General features: G+C 35.6%; 1 protein-coding gene across 3 annotated transcripts in view; it reads left to right on the forward strand.

Moving 5' to 3' along the window:
* st14 (ST14 transmembrane serine protease matriptase) overlaps positions 1-24038 on the forward strand; it is a 39424-nt gene extending 15386 nt beyond the window's left edge. For 2 of the 3 annotated variants that reach the window (XM_039670566.2, XM_039670568.2), the window contains exons 2-19: positions 2988-3135; positions 3687-3847; positions 4812-4882; positions 5378-5550; positions 6121-6156; positions 8475-8703; positions 10892-11028; positions 12216-12319; positions 13880-13989; positions 14179-14309; positions 14413-14517; positions 15256-15363; positions 15729-15842; positions 16658-16777; positions 18549-18729; positions 19869-20143; positions 20396-20532; positions 22512-24038. In XM_039670566.2, the coding sequence (XP_039526500.2) occupies positions 2988-3135; positions 3687-3847; positions 4812-4882; positions 5378-5550; positions 6121-6156; positions 8475-8703; positions 10892-11028; positions 12216-12319; positions 13880-13989; positions 14179-14309; positions 14413-14517; positions 15256-15363; positions 15729-15842; positions 16658-16777; positions 18549-18729; positions 19869-20143; positions 20396-20532; positions 22512-22673 (2502 nt within the window). In that variant the 3' untranslated portion in view covers positions 22674-24038. The remainder of the gene's footprint in view (positions 1-2987; positions 3136-3686; positions 3848-4811; positions 4883-5377; positions 5551-6120; positions 6157-8474; positions 8704-10891; positions 11029-12215; positions 12320-13879; positions 13990-14178; positions 14310-14412; positions 14518-15255; positions 15364-15728; positions 15843-16657; positions 16778-18548; positions 18730-19868; positions 20144-20395; positions 20533-22511) is intronic. The other variant, XM_039670567.2, reaches the window with a different exon arrangement.
* The last annotated feature ends 1165 nt before the right edge of the window (positions 24039-25203 follow it).

Raw genomic sequence — 25203 nt, forward strand, 5'->3', positions numbered from 1 at the left:
TTAAAATAAATATTCCAAAAGGTGTTTTTTTTTTTTCAACAGTGATGCCATAGAACTAATTTTGTTTCCCCAAAGAACCTTTTAGCGAACAGTTCTTAAAAAAAAAAAAAAAAAAAAATCTTGGTGTGACGAACCTTTTAACATTCATGAAACCTTTCCATTCCACAAAAGTTTTTTAAAAATGAAAAAAGAACAATGAACTGGGAACAATTTTAGGGCGTTTTCACACCTGAAAGTCCGTGGTCCTATAACCAAAGTTCACGTTTTGATACGTTTTATAGTTTCAGAAAGTTTTGTTTTGGTCTCACACTGCAATTATTCGATCGCACTAAAGAACTTTACGCGACATACTTGCCTCCTGTTGTCATCATCTATGTGGGCTGCATCTTGACATTGATGGGTTTAGTAAATGGAGGTGCATCTGACGTCTGTGTGTTGTCAATTCGGCGGGTAACTTTGACAACAGATGCATATCGTTGCAACTATATTGTTATTTTTATGGCATAATTACCCGCAGCACCAACTATACACAAGGCTAGTTCAAATTCGCCAAATGAACGTCCTCATCGTGCGAACATTTTATCGTCGCCGGCAGGAAAGGAGATGAAGACTGCAAGTTGACTTCTTATGTCATCACACCATACTTCAATTAAAACCCTCGTCTCCTTGTCTCCTCATTGCTACCACGGCTCATTTTTCCTGCCACCTTCTGTTTTTTCGGCTTTTTGGGAACCACCAGAAATTCATGTAAAAGGTCTGAGAGTCCGAACCATACAGAAATGCTTTCACACTAGAAACAAACCAAACCTTTTTTCAGTTTGATCCGGACCGAGACTACCTCTTTTCGTCGGACCAAATTTCATCTCTTTGGTCCAGACTGGGAGGTTTCACTCCTGTAATTTTGATTAGGACCAAACTTAAAAGTCCGAAAGTCCTGACCAAACAAGGTAGGTGTGAACGGGCCCTTAGTTATTGGAGCGCCTTTTGGGGGACCTAAATTAGCTCCTACTTCAGAGTAGGGTCTAACCCAGCACAATAGGAATGACCAGTCATTGGCTGAACGCATTCCATATGAAACTCTGGCACCCGCCACTTTTAAAAACTAGTGCACAGTTTACATTTACTTACTCCACAAACTAACATCACAAACATGGAAAACTGTGATGGATGGACAGACGCCGAAGTCCAGGCACTTCTCAACCAATTATGGCTTCTTCCATCCTCCTGTTGTTGAATGCTGCGCTGATATTACGCTGCTGTCGGCTGGCTTACGACACTTCAGAGTTTCTACTGCGAGTCAACAAGGAAAATGCCCCAAGGGAAAATTGTGTTCTCTGGGGAACAACACTGGTGGCTACTTCCTGTAACTGAGTTCCTATACTCCTATACTGAGAGCCCGTAAATGCTCTTCATGAAACCATAGGTAGCAATAAAGAACCTTTATTTTTAAAGGCCCATTCACACCAAGGATAATATCTATAACAATAATGAAAAAGATATGAACTTAAACAATAATGCCAAAGATATCATTGGAATCACTTTCAGAAAGACTTTTTCCTGCCGAGTCCGACAATGAATGATGATTGAAAGCAAGTCAAAATCCATCCTAGGACTCAAGCATTTAAAGCGGCAGAACTGCTGCGCATGCTTATGATAAACAGAAGATGCATTGGTGTGTGGATAGTTGTATAGCTATTGTTATAGTGCGTAATATATAGCAAATAAATCCCACCCTACATTTGTTATTCTTTAATATTTTTTCCCATCAGTGTCATATAAATATGGGTTGCAAATGCATTTCATGTTGACTCAGCAGGGACTATGGTACATTCAGGATTGGTTTTGAACCTTCAACATTTGAATTAGATTCAGACATTCTTATCCATTCAGCTACAACATATTTGCCTCCTGTATTTGGACACAGGACTTTAAGACAGATCTTCAGAACAGAATCTCTAATCCTTCTTAGAAATATTAACTCACACCTTACACTTTAAACATAGGCATGTCAACAATGTAATGCTCTAAACCAGAGCTGGATGATAGCGTATGCCATATAACTGTCTGTGTATGTGTAAGGTCACAGAAACAGGCCTAACCAGTTTTTGAGCAATGTACGGGCCATTGAAACCAGTCTCGGCATGTTTTGTTGCAAAGAACAGGCATGTGGATTATTTCATAAAAATAAAAAAAATAAAATTAAAAAAATGCTTTTTCAGTTTAGAGCATTCAGTACTGGTAGGACTTGTTGCACTTACAAAAAGCTTGGTTTATCTTTATCTTAATATTTCAGCTCTTCCTGTGCCGTTTGGGAAGTGGGTTTGGTGTGTAGGCAGCGTACTGCGTCTACTCATGCATAATTTGTGACATAGTCTAAATTTTTATGAGATTAAATAAAAATAAGTGGTGCTGAAATATAGTTTTCATTAGTGGCTAGTTTGTATTAAATATTCTAACAGATGTTGCACCACCAGAGGCTACTTTCATTTATTTCTCTAACAAATATGGTAGTTTATATTAACATTTAATGTCATTTAATGTTTAATGTGTTTGTGCTTTCATGTTCTCTAAGCAAAGCAACTAACAGGAATTATTATGATACAGTGTGCTGTTTTTTCTTCAGTAGAGCAGAAGTTACACAGCAGGGTTAAAAAATTCAAACTGCTCTTTTTGATGCATCAAAAACCCAAAGTGGCAAAAAATTAAATGACGGTACTCTAAGCCTTGTGCTATATTTTAAGTCTGAAGTAAACCAAAATTATTTTTTTTATTTCTTAAACCTCTTCTCTTTTGCTTTTTTTGAGCTTTACAGCTGTAAAGCTATTTTAAAGAGGAAACTGAATTTTTCAGTTTATTATATGAATAAATGAAACTGAATTCATGATTCGTTCTGAATGTGCTATTTTGTATAATTTGCTTGACTGAGGAGCTAAATGTTCACTATTGAAGAACACACTCACAGAAGAATACTTTAATTTCTGTTTTAGAGAGGGAATGGGCGACCTGAGCAGGTCACCTTCCTGACGAATGAACAGAAGATGACACCAGCACGGAAGACGAGGATTGCCGTGGGGGTCGTCGTTTCCCTGCTGGTAGTTGCCGCGGTGGTTGGATTTCTCGTGTGGCTCTTTGTTGGTAAATCGCTTCACCAATTGTCTCTAGGGAACTTGCTCTTAACAAGAAGGTTGCACATATGAAGAGTTCAGATGCAAAAGCCTCTAAGTGCCATTTGAAATTTTCTTCTAGAATGATAATTTTTATCAAGCTTGTATATTTAAGTTTAGTGATTTCACTTAAATGGCAATGATAATTACCTATTAATTGTTATTTAAGTGAAATTACTGAACTTAAATATACATGTTTGATAAAAATCATCATTAAAGAAGAAAATTTCAATTGGCATTTAGAGGCTTTTGCATCTGAACTCTTCATATATACTACCATTTTGGGTCTCTTACGCTCAACCTTTATCAAAAACTTCATCATAAACTGATAAATCTGATGTATCCATTTTTACAGTTAAAAAAAGAACTGCATTAATTTGAAAATCATTTGTAGCATTGTTCATTTCTTCCCCCCCAAAAATAAAAAAATGTACTAACCCCAAACAGTTAAATGGTAGTGTACAATTCCTACTATTTTATTAAAAAAAAAAAAAAAAAAAAAAACATCTTTCCATCTCTCAGTTAGGAGCAAAGAATTGGAAGAGTCCACCACTCAGAAATCCACCTCATCCACACTAGTTTACAGCGGACACATGAAGCTTCTCAAACTGGAGTACAGCCCAGCATATGACAACCCTGAAAGTACGGAGTTCCAACAAATGGCAAAAGACCTGGAAGGAATTGTGAGTTTGTGTTGTTCTCAGACTTTTCTCCTTTGACAGTGTTTATGAGTCTTGTGGAAACTTTGACTGAGATTCTTTATTCTAAATTGAGGAATAATTCAATTTGTTTTTCTGTCCTCCTCATAATGATTACTAGAGGTTCACCATTACTATCTGTATTTTGATATAAAAAATAAACTTTCAGTCATTGAAGTCTTTACAATGCTAATATGCAATGAAGCCTCATCTGAAGTGGCATATTTGCAGAAAAAAAAATGGCACACATTGTTGGGATGGAATATATCACAAGAAATTGATTTGGCTAAATATGGGGAAATGACTATGTATTTATACTTATGGCAGTGAGTGGCAACCTGGTATATTCATTTTCAAAGACTCATGACCGTTACTGACTATGTCCATTAATTTCTCTAGACTCAATAGGAAGGGTTGTATACTGTGTTTCTAGCAAGCCATTACTATTTAGTTGACATGTATCTGTAGCTGTCAGGTTGATGGACTATTCTATCAAATTTGTGTATTTCTTCCCTATCGTGCTGAAAAGCACAAGGCGGCACTCCTGAGCTATGCCTGTCTCAAACAAAGAACTTCCCATTGCCCTGCAGAGCCAATAAACAAAGCTTGACTCATTAGATTCGCATTACTGGCTGAATGCCACAAGACAGATCAGTGTCATATATTTTATTGTGAAAGCAAAACTTTACAAGGCCTGTTTTATGAACTTTATAACTTATGAACTTTGAACTTAATAATTTATTTAGACATTTGTACAAAGGTATACATACTTCTGCCAAATCAATTAATACATACTGCCAAATATATTAATATAGATTAATCAGATCTAACATATTTTTTTTTGTGTGTGCACTGCAAATACAGTGTGTGTGTGTGTACATATATATATATATATATATATATATATATATATATATATATATAATACAATCTACTGTTTCTTTTTCAGATGAACGATACATTCACCAGAGATCCTTTACTTTCCAAATACTACACCAAGTCTGTCATCACTGCCTTCAGGTACAGCTGAGCCGACGAGCACTGATCTAGACAAAGCTAGATTTATAGCACACTCTCTAAATCTAATAGTTTTTAAATTAAAGAATAGATCATTCTTTATGTCTTGATTTTAATGCCTAGTGGTTTCGCTGATAGAGATAAATTACAAGTCTCATAGAATCTGGGTTAAAAAAAACACCCTAATAGAATACAAATTATTAATTTCCAGTTCAACTATTACTGTTGCTCATACTCAGGGTAAGGGACCATAAAAACAGGACAAAAATCCATTACACAGTAGCATAGATAATGGTCTCTTTTTTTTTATTTGGGGCCTTAAGAAAGCCCCCAGAACACCCTAGCAACAGCATAGCAACATCCTTAAAACCATAAAAAAACCTTAGCAGCTTCATAGAAACACCCTCACAACAACACACAATAGCCTAGCTTTTAACAGTGAGTTTTTTATTTGTTTTTACTTTCACTCAATTACCTGACAATATCATGCATCTGCAGTGAAGGAACCTTAGCGTATCATTGGTCTCAGTTTGACATTCCTGAGATGGACCAGGAGATCGTCCCAGAGCTGACAGAGCGGCGTGTGATCGAGGCTCTGCAGAAGACCATCCGACAGGAGGGCAAACGCTTCAGGACCTTCACAATCACTTCCAACGACATCACCGCTTCACGTAAGATGATTGCTAATTACAAAGAAAAAGCATATTTGCTCCACAGTCACAGTGCAGTAATTAGGGTGAATAAAGGAAGATTAAATTGACAACGGTTGTGGGAAAATTACATTATGACTGTTTTTGTTGCAAAATACCATGACTAACATGTATATAAATGAAAAAGGGAAAAAACAAAAATGGCTCCTTTAGGAGTGCTGATGCTTTTTAATAACTTTCTATATAACAGTAAGGCTTCCAATGTGCGGCTCAATGCAACAGAGTAATTATCTGTTTCTACTAAAAAAAAATCTGTTACACTTTGTCCTTCTGCAGTCCCCATTTGCATTATATACACGTGAGCAGCAGGCCTGAGTGACACCTCAGTGCCCTGCTTAAAATGATATCTCTGTCCGGAGACTCATGCCGCTGTAGTGAGGTGAGAGATGGGTATTTGTGAACGTCGCAGTCAAGGTGAGGGGTGGGGAGGAAGAACAGAATGTCTGACAGGCCTGTGGAAAATGAAAGGAAAGAGGACTGAAAAAAGGACAGCATGCATCATGTTCTCTCTCTCTCTTTCTGTCTCTGCAGCCACAGACCCTCGGATGGCCAGAGACCCCAGATCCAGTGAGTAAAGTGTGTCCCATTTCAGTCACCGCTGCACTGTAATTTTCCACCTGAGTTGCAGTGCTCTCTCCTGTCACTCACTGAAAAATGCCTGCCCGCCTCCATCTCACGCTCACTCTGTCTCTCGCTCGCTTTCCCTTCCACTTACCTTACTGTGCACAACACGCAAGATCTCAACTTGTTTTTCAACCACAGAAAGCAAATGTACAGCTCTTCAACAGCACTTGTCAAATGTCTAAACTATCTGCATTAAAGTGCAAGTGCATTTGATTTTTTTTTTTTTATGGCTTTACTAATGAAAGCAAAACGGACCCGTTTTACTTCAATTAAAGGCTGGCCCACACTGAAAGATCTTTAAAATCGAATCAGATTTGTCGAAATTTGAGAGAAAAATAAGCATAGATTGAACAGTTTTGTACTGAGGCGTATTGCATTCTCTTGAAGAAAAAAAAAATCTGCTCTGTTTTTCTGAATTAACGAGTTAATTTTTCATGAGGAAAAATTGCTCTGTTTTTCTGAATTAATGAGTTAATTTTTCATGAGAAAAAAGTTTTTGCTCTGTTTTTCTGAATTAATGAGTTAATTTTTCATGAGAAAAAAATATTTTGCTCTGTTTTTCTGAATTAACGAGTTAATTTTTCATGGATTTTTTTTTGCTCTGTTTTTCTGAATTAACGAGTTAATTTTTCATGGAAATTTTTTTTTAGCAAAAACTTTTTTTCTCACGAAAAATTAACTCATTAATTCAGAAAAACAGAGCAATTTTTTTTTTCTCATGAAAAATTAATTCAGAAAAAGAGAAAAAACTTTTTTTCTAATGAAAAATTAACTCATTAATTCAGAAAAACAGAGCAATTTTTTTTTCTCATGAAAAATTAATTCAGAAAAAGAGAACTTTTTTTCTAATGAAAAATTAACTCATTAATTTAGAAAAACAGAGCAATTTTTTTTTTCTCATGAAAAATTAATTCAGAAAAAGAGAAAAAACTTTTTTCTAATGAAAAATTAACTCATTAATTCAGAAAAACAGAGCAAAAAAAAATTTCTCATGAAAAATTAACTCGTTAATTCAGAAAAACAGAGCAAAAAAATTGTTTTCTCATGAAAAATTAACTCATTAATTCAGAAAAACAGAGCAATTTTTTTTCTCATGAAAAATTAACTCGTTAATTCAGAAAAACAGAGTAGATTTTTTTTCTTCAAGTGAATGCAATACGCCTCCGTAGTTTTGTTTGTTGTTTGGAGTCCCACAATGTGACCAAGACAACACAACGCACACTAACATATTCCAATCACAAATAACCTGAGTCCCCGACTGTGAGAATGGGAAATCTTGCAAAATTTCTTGCGGTTAAACGACTTTTAGAGTTAAACAAACATGGCGGATGACGGGCAAGACGATTTCTGATCTTCCTTCAGCTTGCTTTCTGATTGGGTACTATCGTTTTATTCCACGTGACAATCTACATTGCGCGTGCGTGCGTGTTCGTGCTCGGAGTTCCCACCACACAACAGGATTTCTGATCGTAAATATTCAACATGATGACAATAATTAATTAACTGCAACGCAGTGATTTCAGAACATTCCATTTTTAATACTGTGGTTATTGTGCCGTTTTGGGGTGTTTGGTTAGAGTTGGGACATTACACAGTGATTGATCAAATATGCTTCCATTTCAGTTTTGCAAAGGCCACTTTCTATTGATCAATTCCAGGCTGACAACATCAAGTCCCGCACACTGATCATAAACCAGACCCGAATCCAAATAGCTCTTACCAAAAATGGGGGACAAAAAAGATAATTGATGAAGATGGCAAAGAGTCAGTCACGACAACGGAGAGAAAAATGCACAAATATTTATCCCTTGAAATTATGTATAAAAATAGCATGATTAAAAGGTTGCATGTTTACTTCATTATGATTGGTTGATTTAATGTCTGCTGAGCAGATTCCCCTCTGTTACTAAGCAGATGTCCATTGTTAATGCTACCATAGTCCTCAAGTTAGTTTTAGCATGTGTGTGTTCCAGATTTCTCCATCATCAGCAAGAGGCTGTTATTATGCACTCTTGACCTTCCCATCAATATACTAGAACTTTCATATTTTCAACATAAGCAAGTATATGACTTTAAATAACAAGAATGCCAATTCCATTTCCATAAACAAATTGCTTTGTGGGATCTGCATCTGTTGTATACTGCTCATTTAGGCAAATACAAGTACACAAGCACAGTATCTGTCGAGCACATGGTTTGAATGTACATACCAGCATGCAGCAAAGATCATATCTTTCTACTTTGCCTGTTTTTGTTGTCAGAAAACTGCTTTTACAGTCTTGTTGCTGAAACCACCAGCAAAGAATTTGTGTCTCCCGATCACCCTAAGAAATATCCAGCTCACTCCCGATGTCAGTGGCAGATTCGCGCCCCTAAAGGCCACGCCATCATTGTCAAATTCAAGACCTTCCACATCGAGGATGACTGTGCCAATGACTATGTGGCCATCTACGACTCTCTTAGTCCTGACAGCACTCGTGCCATCACAAAGTGAGTATATGCAGCTTTCAAACCTCAGATTTAACTTCTTGTCATATGTATCAGTGTTGCTTCTAGGAATATGCTAGAACTTAGATACCAGTTATCCTCTATTGAAAGGATCTGTGACATTCTGTTGATTTAGCAAAAAATGTATCTTTGAATAGTGTGACTATTGTTACGCTGAAAGCATTTTGACTAGACATTGAGAATTTTTTCTCACTATATTGAGAATTAAATTAAAACAAAAACTCTCTTAAACTCAAATATAAAAGAAAAAAACTTAAAATTAATTTTTTAAAATTAATCTTTTCTGCTCACTAAAGCTTCATCGATTTGATCAAAAATACAGAAAAAGCAGTAATATTTTGAAAAATAATTATTATGATTTAAAATAACCATTTTATACATTGACAAACTCAAATATAAAAGAATAAAAGTTAAAATGATAAAATAATTAAATTTTTTAGTTTTTTTTGTCTCTTCTGCTCATCAAAGCTGCATTGATTTGATCAAAAATACAGAAAAAACAGTAATATTGTGAAATATTATTATGATTTAAAATAACCATTTTATACACTCTTAAACTCAAATATAAAAGAAAAAAAGTTAAAATGATAAAAACAATTAAATTTTAGTTTTTTTGTCTCTTCTGCTCACCAAAGCTGCATCGATTTGATCAAAAGTACAGAAAAAGCAGTAATATTGTGAAAAATAATTATTATGATTTAAAATAACCATTTTATTCATTGACAAGCTCAAATATAAAAAAAAGTTAAAATGATAAAAAAATTAAATTTGCTTAGTTTTTTTTGTCTCTTCTGCTCACCAAAGCTGCATCGATTTGATCAAAAATACAGAAAAAACAGTAATATTGTGAAATATTATTATGATTTAAAATAACCATTTTATACACTCTCAAACTCAAACATAAAAGAAAAAATGTTAAAATGATAAAAAAAAAATTAAATTTGTTTAGTTTTTTTGTCTCTTCTGCCCACCAAAGCTGCATCGATTTGATCAAAAATACATAAAAAGCAGTAATATTGTGAAATATTATTATGACTTAAAATAACCATTTTATACACTCTTAAACTCAAATATAAAAGAAAAAAAAGTTAAAATGATAAAAAAAAATAATAATTGTTTAGTTTTTTTGTCTCCTCTGCTCATCAAAGCTGCATCGATTTGATCAAAAATACAAAAAAAGCATACCATAACCATTTTATAATTTTAAATGCAATTTATTTCAGTGATGGCAACGCTAATTTTCGGCATCATTACTTCAGTCTTAAGTGTCACATGATCCTTCAGCAATCATTCAATATGATGATTTGATGCTCAAGAAACATTTCTGTGCTGCAGCTGCTTTGTTTTTTTGTGGAAACCATTTTTAAAGATTCTTTGAGAATAGAATGTTCAGAAGTCTTTACTGTCACTTTCGATCCATTTAATATGTCCTTGCTGTATAAAAGTATTATAAATTTAAAAAAAAATATGAATTTAAAAAAGAATAATACTGACCACAAACTTTTAAACCGTAGTGTATAGGATATATAGAACTATCTTCCATCAAGGACGAAGCCCCCTCATCGCTGAGCAGCGGTTACTTGACTTTTTTTCAATTCAGTTTCATTTTTTTTGGTTGGCCTCAGGCTTCTAGCTGAAGATTGGCTTGTTGAGACCCCTCTGTTGCACCTCTCAGATACATGCCAGTTTTTAGTCACCTTATCACAGGCTTTAGGAAAGGAGAGCTTATTTTTCTTTTCTTTGTGTTTGTTTGTCTACACAACAAATCACCTGAAGTGTATACGTAGGTCGTAACTGTATCTTGTAGTGAGTGGGCTCTGAACATAATACTCACAGCACTGCTCAGCCTCTGCCCCGTTTCTAAGGTGACACAGAGCCATACAGCTCCTAATAATGTTGTTATGTCCCAGGTATCTCTTTCTTTCATTTATGATCTTAAAGACCCCATAAATTCAAGTTTTAGTCTACATCTTAAAGGTCGTATCTGTCATCTACAGGCCTAAAGGCTGACAAAATCCACTTGCAGCACATATTTATATTATATTGTCTTTCAATTTTGGAACAAACATATTGATAATACTCTTCACGGGTTGTACTCCACACTAGTGTGCAATAATACAATGCTCTTCTATATACCGTTGTCACAGTTCTAACACTCTTTCCATCACAGACAGTGTGGTCTTCGCCCTCCTTCAAATCCTCTTGACGTTGTTTCTTCTGGTAACATCATGCTTGTCAACCTGGTCACAGACAAGGTCCGGAAACAAGGATTCAAAGCGGTTTACTCTGCCATTCCTACTACTACTGGTAAACCGTGTAATCAATCTGTACAAATGCTGTAGCATTTTATAACGTCATCATCCAGTTTAAAGGTCCTTGTACACCGAGTCCAAAATTTTCGAATGCGTTCTTATTTGTGATTCGGTGGCTCTGAATTGTCAAAAACACCATTCAAACTACTTGGTACGGATGCGAAAAACGCAGAAAATCGAACCCGATTCATTTTTTTATTTTTATTTCTTGACGGACAAAAGTTTCGGAGGCAGTGTGCAAGCGCGATTGACACAACGTGAGGTTGTATTTATTTTTTAACATGCATAAAATTTGGACGTGAATTTTGGACTCGATGCTGACTCGAATTTTGGACTCGAATCTGATTGGCTGAGAGCCATGCACTATTTCCCCAGTATCGGCACAGTTTGTATCACTCTGCTTGCTGCGACTGTCATGGAGGTTGAGCAAATTTTTACAAGTACTACTGTTGTTTTGTCACAAAATGTATTTTTAAGAGTTTTTTTAGGCTAGAATATATTTATTTAGATCTCAAATATGTGACTAATATATAAACATAGTGACTATTTTACCATCCGTTTAGACGCTTTCGCAGACGTAGTATTTAGTATTGAAAAATGGTTCGTTAGTGATCGTGATATGGACTTGAAAGTTACATTAATGTTTTGCCATTAGATGGTAGCAAAGATACTTATGTAATGCATTTGTTTAGTCGATCTCTCTCTCTCTCTCTCATAATACCATAATTCTCTCATAATACCATAATACTCTACATAATGCAATAAGCTTCAACTCAACGTTCCTTCATTAATAGATCTAAAGTGACGTTTTAGAATTAATAACAGAGGCTTGGACTCAACTGTCAATTTGAGACCGTGCAGAAGGAAGTAGTTCTGCACAAAAGAGTGTTTTTAAAGACACTCTGTTGTTGTATCTTATTTAATTACTCAGTTGTGCCGTTGAACTGTTGTATTAACGTAATACTACACTCGTAGCTGTGCGATATGGCTGTAGATTAGCACACTGTGACAGCCTTGCTGATGTTCAGTTATATTGCACTTCTACTCATTGCTCATGTAAACACTTGCAGCATCTGACTTAAAGCAGCCTTGAAACTTGAAAAAAAATGTTGAATTGACTAGAAAGTTGGTTTCTTAACATTTTTTTCCATTCATTCCCCCTCTCCGCATATTCATTTCTAGGTGTGAGCTGTGGAGCATCTCTGACTGGTTCCACGGGAAACTTCACCTCTCCGCATTACCCTAGTTTCTTCCCTCCTTTGGTAGACTGCATTTGGAACATCAATGTAAGCTTTACAACACTGTTTCACTCTTTTTTGTTTACTAACAGATAGAGCCAGACCGATATATCGGTCGGCCGATATTATCGCCCGATATTGGGCATTTTCCATAATATCGGTATCGGCAGTTATAATGGCCGATAAATGAATATTTCAAAAATAAAATAAAAATGGACGAAACACGCTTCAATCATCTCTCCTTGGCCTGTTATATTGAAAATGGATGTTTTACAATTTGCAGTATGATGTTATCTATTGCTAAGTTATGGCTCATCATAGACTAGCTAACCACAAAGCTAGCTAATGCCACTATCATCAGTGGAAGACCGTTAACGTTAATGAGCTTGGAAACCACAATGAACCTTTTCTGCCTAAATAAAGTAATTATTACTGTATTTATAACTCGCATATCTCTAGTTACAGTCCCTGCATTGTAAAATGTAAGTTATACTTGCGAGGAGTGAACATTTAGACAGAGAAAAAGTATCAAACGTATCTTGTGCAGAAAAGTTAGCTTTTCTTTTACACGTGTGTGAAATCCAACAATATTTAAAAAAAAAAAAAATATCGGCCGATCTATCGGAATATCGGATTTTAAAACCCAAAAATATTTGTATCGTTATCGGCCTTCAAAATCCTTTATCGGTCGGGCTCTACTAACAGATTCCCCTTTTCCACCGACACGGTTCTGGGGCGGGTTCCTGGCCTGTGTCTGTTCTCCTACTGCTCCATGCATTTCCACAGCAAAAAAGGGGGTTCCAGGCCAGTTTTGGTGCGGGCTCCCGGCCTGTTTCTGTTCTCGAACCGTTTCACGCATTTCCACTTATCAATAGGGGGTTCCAGGCCAGTTCTGGTATGGGCTTACCAGCCTGTGTCTGTTCTCAAACCGTTTTGTTCATTTCCACTGCAAAAAAAGGGGGTTCTGTAGAAATGCTGCCGTTGTCTACTGTGCGCACGAGAGTGACTCAGTGTCACCGTTCTTTACTCTTAATCGGTCTATAAATCCAGTCTTGTTTACAAAACAATCCTCAGTGAAATGAAGTGAACAGACGGACAATGTTTTACCCTCAGCTGGAACGTCATTAAAAATAAAGTTAACCACACATTCCTATTGGAATCCAGAGGATGCATATAAGCGACTGTCTTCTTCCACAACCAGGCGCTGCACAATATTCTGTATTGCTTGTAGCTCGATCCGGTTTGTCATCATGAGGTAGGCCTATGTTATTTAGCTATGTGTGTAATGCTCGAATCGGTGGGCGGGGCTAAACCGGCCGTGTTGAAGTAGGCGTTGATCTTCTGCTGGGGTGGTGGTGTTTTATCCTCTTTGACGTCATAGTTCCCCACTTTGAAAAACGAGTCGTTTGCTGAGGCTGGTGTCAATAAAAGCTTTTATTGGACTAACAAGGACGTTTTCAGTTCTGAAACTTACAGGATATTCTTATAATATGATGACCTGAAATTTGATTTCTCAGTTCATCACCCCTGTAACTATTCCTCTTGAAGAGTTTGTTGATTCATGCCTTTTTGAAAATAACTCTGAGTACTATCGTGTGGATTTTGCAGGTTCCTGCTGGCAGATGTGTAAAGATTGAGTTCGTTATGTTCCGTGTGAAGGAGCCGGGGGTAGACACCAACAACTGTCACAAAGACTACGTAGAGGTGCTGGGGAAAAAGTAAGTTCTGTCATCTGTCCTGCCAAGACAGCTAGAAAGATTTCAGCTTCCTGACAATCTTTAAAATGGCATTAAGCTCAATTTACTGTATCTGAAAACCAGCTGGAGCAGTCTGTTGTCCACTCTTTTTGTTGTTGATTTACTAGCCTTTGTTTTATTAACAGCTCTTTTCTTCCTCTTTTCTTTAAGGTATTGTGGGGAGAGGCAAAGATTTGTGCTCTCTAGCACCAGCAATACCTTGGAAGTGAAGTTCCATTCAGATGAATCCTACACTGATAAGGGATTCAGCATCATTTACACCGCATTTGACCCTGTAGACCGTACGTAAGCTCAGTCAGTGTTTCAATATAACCATTTAAATCATTAGAAATCTCCTTCACTTCTTGCGTTGAGTTGTGTGTGTCTTCCTGTTTTCTTCTCCAGCTTGCCCTGGTAGGTTTGCGTGCACCTCAGGCTTGTGTATCTCAAAACAGCAGCAGTGTGACGGGTGGAACGACTGCGCTGACATGAGCGATGAGAAACAGTGCAGTAAGTCTCACCCCTGTCAGGATGTTGTAACATTTAGTTTAAACCTTTCAATTTATTAATTAGAGCTTGAATTGGATTAGCCCTGTCCGGCTGGATATTGATTCGGAATGACCACACACAGATAATTCATCAGTCAGAATTAATGATAAATAATTGCATCAATAATTTAATTATGTTGATTGGTTCCATAATATATAGATCAGTATCTATATTGCTTACAATTACTCTGATACAACAGTATCTGTTGTTTTCTTCAACTGATTGGACAGATTCCTCCTAATTAAGTTTGGAATAAACCAATGAATAGAATTCAATTTTGCCAAACAGCACCCTTATTGTTTTCAGATAACTTAAGAACATTTACACCAACATTTTAACAATTCTATTTATTGTGTTTAATATATTAGATATTATAAATTAAATTTACAAGAAATGATTAATTAAAACATTCCGAGAAATTAGGTGGTTTTGGTTCATATAATGAACGCTATGTTTTGATCATTTTTGAAATCATTAAATGTTTCTTGAAATGATTAATTCATACTGAAATACATGCAAATTCTGTTTCTGATTTGAATTATAATTCTGCATCCTGTTTGCTACCTATCATTAGCCATTGAAATTGGGAATACTTGGAAATACTGTATGTTTATTTAAAATATCCTTTTGAGGACAGTTTACGTTGTGTGATGTTTAAATAAATGTAGCATTATTGCATGTGTTTTTACATTTTTTTAGAATGTGATGAGGAACAGTTCACTTGCAGAAATGGCCTTTGTAGGCCTCAGTTCTTTGTCTGTGACAGATCGAATGACTGTGGCGACAACAGTGATGAGGAACATTGCGGTGAGTTTTCAACAAACTCCGTTCAGAATTTACATTTCAGCAGTGATGCTGATTTGGTAACCCTACTCAAAAGGAAGTCAATTTAAATGGAAGAAAATCCATTTAAGGATAAACTAAAGCATTTACACAGAGAAAGCAGTGGCCTAGTAAAGCAGGACCTTGATGAGATCACATGACCAGCTGTTTTCTGGGATTCAAATAAACACTGGCTTAAGAAGAATTTATGTTAAATTGGGATTTTCTTTGAGAACTTCAACATATGCACACCTTTAACACTTGCTTCGTTGTTGCATACTTCAAAAGACCACTTTCATTTTTACCATTGAAGGACACTTGACAAGGCTTTGTTTTGCTGTTCCTCCTAGATTGTGGCATTGCTGAGGAAAGGTGCGGGGATGGCGCCTGCATCTCAAAGGATTATGTATGTGATGGGAAAAATGACTGTGCTGATGGCAGCGATGAGGTCTCCTGCTCAGGATGTGAGTGGATTTAACTTACTGATCACTTACTGCCTTTCCATAGAGCTTAACACTAGGTTGGTAATACAAATTTGTTTTGTGAGCTTATCTGCATTGTGTAATGTCTAATTATGAGAACCAGACTTGTTCACAAGCAACAAACTAACTTACTTCATCATGGTTTAGTCCCTTTAAGGTGACTTCAAATAAAATAAAATAAATTCCAATTTAAAATAAAATAAAAAAAGAATCAGCCAAACCACAGAAATGGGACAAAGTGGATACAATACAGATAAAATTGAATTAGCAATTATTGGCACACAATAATAGCTTTATATATATATATATATATACAAGACAGACATTAAGATTTTATTTATTTTGGGCAGAATTTAATGTTCTTTGTGAGACATATACAGGTCCTGAGTTATTCACAAAATTGTAAATTATTAAACATATTAAAGTGCTTTCTATTGTTTGGCTGGATGTTCGTGTGTGTGAGTACTGAGTGAGATTTGGGACCATGCTGTGTAACCTGATTTAATATGCATAGACTCTTGTGATGGCAATAGCTTCAACACTTAGGCTGAAATGGTAGTGAATCACACATGTTGGTCTTTTCCAACTTGTTCAGTCCTTATTTACCTCCCACTCTTTCTATCCCAAAGTTGCCCATTGTTTTTGCATCCTTCAGCTGAGATAAGTGACCTATCCCACAATCAATAAGCCTGATCAATAAGCTGGCTCTTGCATGGTCTTTGATGATAAAAAGAAGCTGCAATTGATGGTTTATTTCCCTCGTTCAAGTTTTACTTTATGCTCTCTTCCTCTCTTAGCGGCTGGTATCTGCAATGATTTCTCCTTCGTGTGTAAAGACAAGCAGTGTGTAAACAAAGTCAACGCAGAGTGTGATCGCGAAAACGACTGCTCAGATGGTTCGGATGAACAGGGATGCGGTAAGTCACATTGATTAATGTATTTTTTTCACTTACAAACAAAAGTAAAGGCTCTTTTAGTCTGGACAAAACATGGCCAGGAACCATTCAACACACAAAGTTATTCAATATTTATAACTTCTTTATTAATTTGCAGCGGTGATATTTAGAAGCACTGTTGTCTGAGATATTCGTTAAATACATAATTGAAATGTACTGCTCAGGTGTGTATTTCAGCTACTATTTTACAATGATTTAAAATGTGGCTCATCCAGTCATATATATATTTTTTTTATATATATATAATTTTATTGTATTTTATATATTTTATTATTATATTCAGGGGTGGGAGAAAATTATTATTTTTTTTTTAATTCTAAAAAAGATTTTTTTTTTCTTTTAATTCCAGAATCAATATTTATTCAAATTTAGTTGCTTTATTTTTGGCCTTGCTTGTAGATGAGGTTGATAAAGTTAGCCACTTTCGTTCCAACAGAGGATGAAATGTGTCGTTATCTATAAAAATTGTTTCGCCTATAAGTGGCTACAAGTGACTGTTAAAAATTGAATTTGAATCATTTATTCTAGAGAATGTAGTATTGTATGATGCTTCTGAAATAAAAGTAAAAAAGATGTAATTTTTTTTTTTTTTTTTTTTTTTTTTTTTTTATATGACTCATCATGTAGGGTGAATTTGGGTAATCTGGAACATTTTTTTTTTTACAATTTTGACTTCTGCAATGTATTTCGTTCTAACACATTATATCAACACATTAGACTTTTCTGAAATCCCTAAGATGTTTTCTAACCACACCAGAATGTAGATATTATACCCATAGACATGCAACACCTATTAGTGTTTTTGTGTCAAAAAACTAAAATTCTGCCTGAATTTTATAATCAATTATAATGAGTGTATCGTCCCAGCCCTAATTATATATATATATATATATATATATGGATTGTCTATGTTGTTTTATGAATCAGTATCAGCCAAGGCACATCAGTTATACAGTCTTTTCATTTATTTTAAGATCTAGCAGCGATTTAGATTATGGAAAAACAAATAAGTACAGCAGCTTTTATTAATATTAATTTGAAATGCACATTAAAAACTATTTTATAAAACCCAGCTAATGGTTAAAATCACTTACAGTAGTTATAGATTTAGTTATGAAATGGTATAGATTTATAATATATAATGATATGTAAGAGAATACAATTACCGCCCCATGCAGCTCTAGTGTCTTTATTGCATAATGATTTGAAGATAATGAGCTTCTCAGTGTTTTCACAAGCTTTTGGTGTTTCAGCGCATTTAAAAACAATTGTCATTTCCAGAAGTTGCTGAATAATCGACAATGTGGTAATTAGTGTGGAAAGAAATTCACATTAAAGCCCAAAGCCATTATACTTATTTTATGGAATCCTACTTGACATTTCTTCATTCCTTCTACTTCTTTTATAGGCCTCAGGGTTGCTAGTTTCTTTTTCCTTTCTTCATTGTGTTTTTATCAGCCAGCACGGTTCGTTCCTCCATATATCTGCCTTGTTATGGTTCTGCTTTAGTCCCGCCGCTAAAGGCTGACGGCCGTGTGAGTCAGAGCAGATGTTTCGAGAAACTCGAACTTTCAGTGCTAACAATTTTTGCAGCCAGCCCTCTGATCTTATCCCTGCTGGTCTCGAAGAAGACCTCCTTAACCTCTCATCTCAGCATGCCAATGATATTTCTTCCGTTGTCTTTCTTGAAGTCTCTCTGTGTTTTTGAACCATTCCTACAATTTGGTTTCAGACTGTGGAGTCCGGCCATACAAGCACAACCGTATTGTGGGTGGGAAGAACGCAGATGTGGGTGAATGGCCGTGGCAGGTCAGCCTACATTTCAAGACCAATGGACACACTTGCGGCGCCTCAATCATCTCCAACAAATGGCTGCTTTGTGCTGCCCACTGCTTCATCCAGCCTTCAGACGAGTGAGTCGGTTTATTGCATCTGTTTTATTCGGTCAGTTTAATTTTGTCTGTTTGCTGTAGTTGATGTTATCAGAGAAATGAATTAGTATCTTTCTCCAAACATTTTGGTCAAAGACTGAGCTTGTATTTATTCTCATTGGCCAGCAGGTGGAGCACAAGACATGGCATACAATCATATTTTACTTTGAGTTAGTCCAACATGCTTCTAAAACTGAAACACGAAGGCTGAACCAAAAGATAATTCGCTCTCCTGAGCTATGCTTTCACCGTGAAATCAAAATTGACCCCATTTTACTTTGTTAATAAAGGTTTCTGGTCTTTTTTTGTGAATGATACATCAATGCACAAATGTCTTTCATTAAAATGTAATAACTTGTTCCACCTCTGAAATGACTTTGCTTTTCGGCTGAAATTAACAAGCTCTCTTATTTTTCAATCCCTCTTCATTTACACTACTGGTCAAACGTTTAGAATAATTAGGATTTCGTTTTTTAAAACAAGAAAAGTAAAAGTCTCTAATGCTCACCATGGAAGCGTTTATTTGATTAAAAATGCTGTAAAAACTGTAATTTTGTGAAATATTCATTAAAGAATTCCACCAAAATAGTAAGCAGCAAAACTGTTTTTACACACTGATAATGATAAGAACTATTATTAAGACAAACAACAATAATAATTGATTATAAAATTAATAAAATATAAGTGAAAAATGAGTGAGTGCCAATAAAAGTGAGCACAAAATCATCATAATTTAGAATGATTTCTGAAAGACCATGTGACACTGAAGACTGGAGTAATGATGCTGAAAATTCAGTTTTGACATTACAGGAATAAATTATAATTTAAAATATATTCATAATGTAATAATATTTCATAATATTACTGTATTTTTGATGAAATAAATGCAGCCTTGGTAACCAGAAGATAATTCTTTAAAGAACATGAAAAAAAAAAATCAAGCGGTTTTTCTCACAATACTGACAGTACTTTTTTTCTTCTCATTAAATTTGATTTCCTCAGATTTCCTGTCAAAATAGGGACTTAAAATGGATTCGACTGCCATTTCATGTTGACCTTTCAAAACATCTGATTTAAACAACTAACCTCCAAAACAACATTGTGTTCATTGTCTCTTCCAGCAGCTACAAAATGACATCCAGCTGGCTGACGTACAGTGGTCTGCGAGACCAGAACATCCAGGACGCCTCAGTTCAGCAGCGTACTATAAAGACCATCATCACCCACCCAAGCTACAATGAAATGACCTACGATTATGACATCTCCTTGTTGGAACTGAGCCAGCCATTGAACTTCAGCAACACCGTGCATCCCATCTGCCTTCCAGCATCGACCCACGTTTTCTCGGCCGGCAGTTCCTGCTTTGTGACGGGCTGGGGCGCGCTCCGAGAGGGAGGTGAGACAGCTTGTGTGCCTGAGGGCTGCCCTTTGCGTTTGGAGTTCTGCTTTTTCATGAGATACCTTTGGAATTGCGCCTCACAAGTTTGACATTTATCAATCCCTTGTCTCAATGTCACTTATGCGATTTGGTTATTTGTGGAATCAAATAACTAATTCCAATAAATGTTTCAAATTATGACTTGTGTAATGATGCTTTTTGGTTTTAGTATGGTTCTCATAGGACTAATGATTTATGTATGTGTTGTAGGAATTGCTGCAACAATCCTGCAGAAAGCAGAAGTTAAGGTGATTAATGATACAGTATGCAACATGGTGACCGAAGGTCAGGTGACCTCTAGAATGATGTGTAGCGGCTACCTCACTGGAGGTGTGGACGCTTGTCAGGTAAAAAAAAAAAGAAAAAAAAAAAACATCCACAAGTTTTTTTTTTGTTGTTGTTGTTTTTAATTTTTAATGAAATCATCCTGAATGTAATATTTTCATTTCGATCTGGGTTACAGTATATGTACTGTACCGGTCAAACGTTTACTAAATACATGGTAGCAATTTAGAAATATTAATATTTTTTATGTTTTTTTAAAGATCATCTTATGCTCATCAGGCCTGATTTTGTTTAAAAGTACAGGGGGAAAAATACATTTTGAAATATTAAAATTTAAAATAAGTTTTCTATTTGAATATATCTTTCAAATATAATTTATTTCTCTGATCAAAGCTGAATTTTCAGCAGTCTTCAGTGCCCGGCATTCTCCTTTTATACCCATGAGGTGGGGCGGAGTGCAAATTACTCAGACCCATGGCATTTCTTTGCCATTGGCTCATTTTGTATACTCGAAGTCGATAGGCTTTCTAAGCGATACCCCAGTCGTCGTCATCAGACAGAGCTCACTTATTCAAAATAGAAATCTTTTCTAACAATGATAGTGATAAGATTATAAAATGTATTATTATTATTATTGCTGAATAAAAGTATTCTTTTCTTTACAAACTTTTGAAAAGTAGTGTATATTGTTGCAAAATATTTCTATTTAAAATAAATGCTGTTCTTTTTAAAAACTTTTTTATTCATCAAAGAATCCTGAAAAAAAGTATCACATGTTATATAAAAAAATAAGGAGTAACTGTTTCCAACATTGATGAAATTGTTCACCCTCAATTGTTTGGAATACCGTTGAAATGGCTAATTCAACTGTGAAAATGTGTCAATGTTGACCGCAACTTGAGGGCTATTATCCCAATATTTTTTTTTTTCCAAAATAACATTTACAGAGTTACAATAATAACACCCTCAATGCAGCTAAAAAGCTTTCTAACTAAAACTTGTGCAAAGATTACACATTTATTGAATGGTAATGAATTCAAGGTGGTTTAATAGCCATTTAGATGCATTGTCAAGCCTTTTTCATCCTGTTCTATTCATTCAGAAACACCTACAGTACAAATATGACATGAGCATAATGCCATCAAAGTGTTCAGCTAATGTTGTTGTCTTCCTGCAGTGTGTGTACACCCTCGTAGTGGAGAAGATTAATTATTCTACCTTGTTCCCTGATATTTAAATGAGCTGATTTCCATAATTTCTTCTTCTATCTCACTTGTTATTCATCTTACTTTCCCCTTCTGAACGCTCTGTGCATCTCTCTTATTCTGGGTGTAATCTTCTTAGTGTGTTTTTTTTTTTTTTTCCTCGCACAGGTTCCGGTCCTGGTCTTGTGACTCCTTTCTGTCTTTCTCTCTCTCTCTCTCTCACACACACACACACATTCTCTCTCTCTCTCTCACTCTCTCTCACCTCCCAATTCAAATATGCTTTATTGCCACGTCGGTTTACATTGCAATATTGGCAAAGTAATTAAGAGCCGAATTGTATTACACACAAAACAAATCATTCAGGAATAATAGTAATGAAATGACACCGTAAATAAGCAGCTTAAATTAGAGGTACAAAATAATAAATGATAAGTGATTACAATAATAATTAAAATGTTTGCAATTGCTTCACACACCCTCCTTTTTTCTTTTCTTTCTATTTTCTCACATACATAATCAACGTTTCATCTCCTCTTTTAATTTCAAGCTATTTATTTGCATGATTGTTTTATATACAATATTACCAAAGCATTATACACAATAAAAAGGTCTCCAGTAATACTAAAAATAAATAACCACAATAAATATACAATAAATTAAAATATTGTAAACATTCATTAATGAACATTCTCTTGAACAGATCAACAGGCAACTTGAATATGCTGATCAAATATGTTTTGTTACATTAGTCCTCCATGCATTTTGGTCTTTTTCGAACAGTTTTGGAAAACGTGGAATGATATTTTAAAGAGTTTTTCTTTTGGCTTCCGTAGGGAGACTCGGGCGGGCCTCTTGTGTGTCGATCCGATGTTGGCAAATGGTTCCAGGCTGGCATAGTGAGCTGGGGAGAAGGCTGCGCTCGGCGGAACAAGCCTGGCGTCTACACGCGTGTCACCAAACTACGGGACTGGATCCGTGAAATCACATCCGTATAGTGGAGCCTGGACCTGCGATCATATGACAACCAAAGAAGAACAGAAATGTTCAATTCTGTGAATATTTAGTACAGTATGTGAGCCGCACACGCACAATACAGCTTCGGTTGTCATCATTTGTGAGAAAATTGAACTTGCATTCGTTTCAGACCACCTTGTTGGCTTATCAGTGTGGTTTTTCATAGCTGTATCAATCTAAAGTTGAGTTCATCTTTAGTCAACCAAATCAAATACGTGGAGATACAACTATAATGAGGGGATATACATATATATCACTGTGATGCACTGTTACACATTTTTTTGCCAACTTTCATTTGTTCAAATCTGATTTCTTCAACAGTAACTTCATAAATGGCACTTAGAGATCAAACTGTCCTATAATGAGATTGCCAGCAACATCTGACCCAATGGAATTCATGTTGTTCTCTTTCTGAATTATGTTCTGTTTTTATACAAATCTTTTAACTTTTTCTTATACTCAAAACGTGCCTTTATTCCAAAGACTGGACTTTGCCTCTTCTCAGAAACAATGACTCTTGTGTTTCAGACTTTGGAGCGAGCTTCAGTCCCTACATTTTTTTTCTTTCTCTTTTAGAGAAGGTCAAAAGCTTCTTTGCAATCTAGAAATTTCTGTAAGCATCCCACTCTGGCTGACCTTCTTTCCTCACATCTGTGTGATCTCGGGACCTTGGAGGCAAAGCTCTAAATGGGAGGATTAGGTAAAAATAGGATATTTCCATCATCCATTTGCCAATACAACTAAGGCCAACATAGGTCACTCACTTCTGCTGCATGTTAGAGTTCCAGCCAATCAATGTCAAAGAAGTTGGCTGAAACAACCTAGCAGGATGGTCTTTGCTTCAAAGAGTCCTGAATGTATTGAGGAATCTATAACCCCGGATCCTAAAAGACTTGGCAAGTTTCTTTCCCATGGAAAGTCCACTTGCTTAAGAATTTCAGGCTTTGTAGTGTAGAGACTTAATCTCCCAGGAGGTACAAAAGATGCAAGCTGTGTGTTGAGGGATGTCAAGCAATGGACTATATATTTATGTACTACTGGAGTTTCATATAGCATCATGATGATTAATTTAACCTGTTACGGGCCTGTTAGGCTTTTGTTTTTTAATTGGGAGAATTTCAAACAAATTTTTAAATTGTTTAACTAAAATTATTGTATGGCTTTTAGTGTCTGGGTGACTAACATTTGTAAATATTTAACATGCTTTTTAAATGCAAATTTAGCGATTACTTTTAGTTTAGTTTCATTGTGTTTCTATTTAAACACTATGCAAATGTTTTAATGTATTAAAATTTCCCAAGAGTTTACAATGTTCTCTTAACAATAAAATTTATAGTGGTTTTACATTTTCATATCTTTTCTTTAACATTTTTGCTTAATTTCCATGTAATTTAATTTCCCCCTGAAAAATGCAAATGTAGTAAAAACAACTGAAAACTATCGATAATAAATTAGCTGACCTTTGCATAAATAACCAACATCACATCAGCATTGCCTTCAACAATTATTTGTGGTCTCCTAATGGAAAGGGAAACATATCTGCTATTTTCAGTTGATACGATCGAGAACCCAAAGCGTGACTTTGTTACAGATGTGAATGTACTTAGTTTTGACCTTGCACCAATTAAAAAGCTCTAGGTTTAATTAAGCTTTGCACTGCACTGCAACAGTTGTTTTAAATGGTTGGCAGAGTATTGAACTTAAGCTAATTACATGGCAGATTTGACCTTGTATGAGTTTTAGATTGGTGCTCAACCTTTTATATTATCTACAATTGATGTCATAACAACTCCTGCACTTAGCATATTGTGCAGTAATATGGTATGTAGGCAGCCAAAGGTCACTATCACTTGATTGAAACAGAATTTTGGTATATAAAATGAATGAAGGAAATACAGCTAACATTAGTTTAACTAATTCCTCCATAGGCCTACTGTATTTCTGTCAGCTTACTGTTTATGTAGGCTACAGCCTGACAATAGTTCAGATCGTTTTAATGGTGAGATTCACCCTGCGTCATAAATATTCTAATTTATATTAATTAATTTATATTTTATAATTTTATTAAATCTAATTTAATTTATAAATATTCAAATAACGTGAAGGTTGAGGTGGGCATCCAGCAAAGCTGCGTGTTCGGTGAGTAGATAAAAAAAAATATATTTAGCTAAGTTCTTTGGTATATTTGCTCATGTTCATTGTTTTTTATTGGAGAAACCATGAAATATGTGTACATATATTTGTACAAACGCTCCATATGATAGCAGGTTTGACGCTCCGATCATTTCAATTAAAAGGATAACTATGGCGGCAAATCAATGCCTAATCAATGCTACTTGCACTTTACATATCTGCGGCGCGTTACGGCTGCGACGCGGCTACCGGAGCTGATCTCGCCCACTCTATGCTTGTGTTTACACCAGCATAACGCACCGTGTTTCAGAAGCAGCTCTCAGCGCCGCTTCGCTAAAGATAGAAGCCGAGTCTATTTTCGACGGACACCGTGTCCAA

The sequence above is a fragment of the Pimephales promelas genome, chromosome 16, assembly GCF_988280905.1.
Source record: "Pimephales promelas chromosome 16, fPimPro1.hap1.1, whole genome shotgun sequence".
NCBI lineage: Eukaryota > Metazoa > Chordata > Actinopteri > Cypriniformes > Leuciscidae > Pimephales > Pimephales promelas.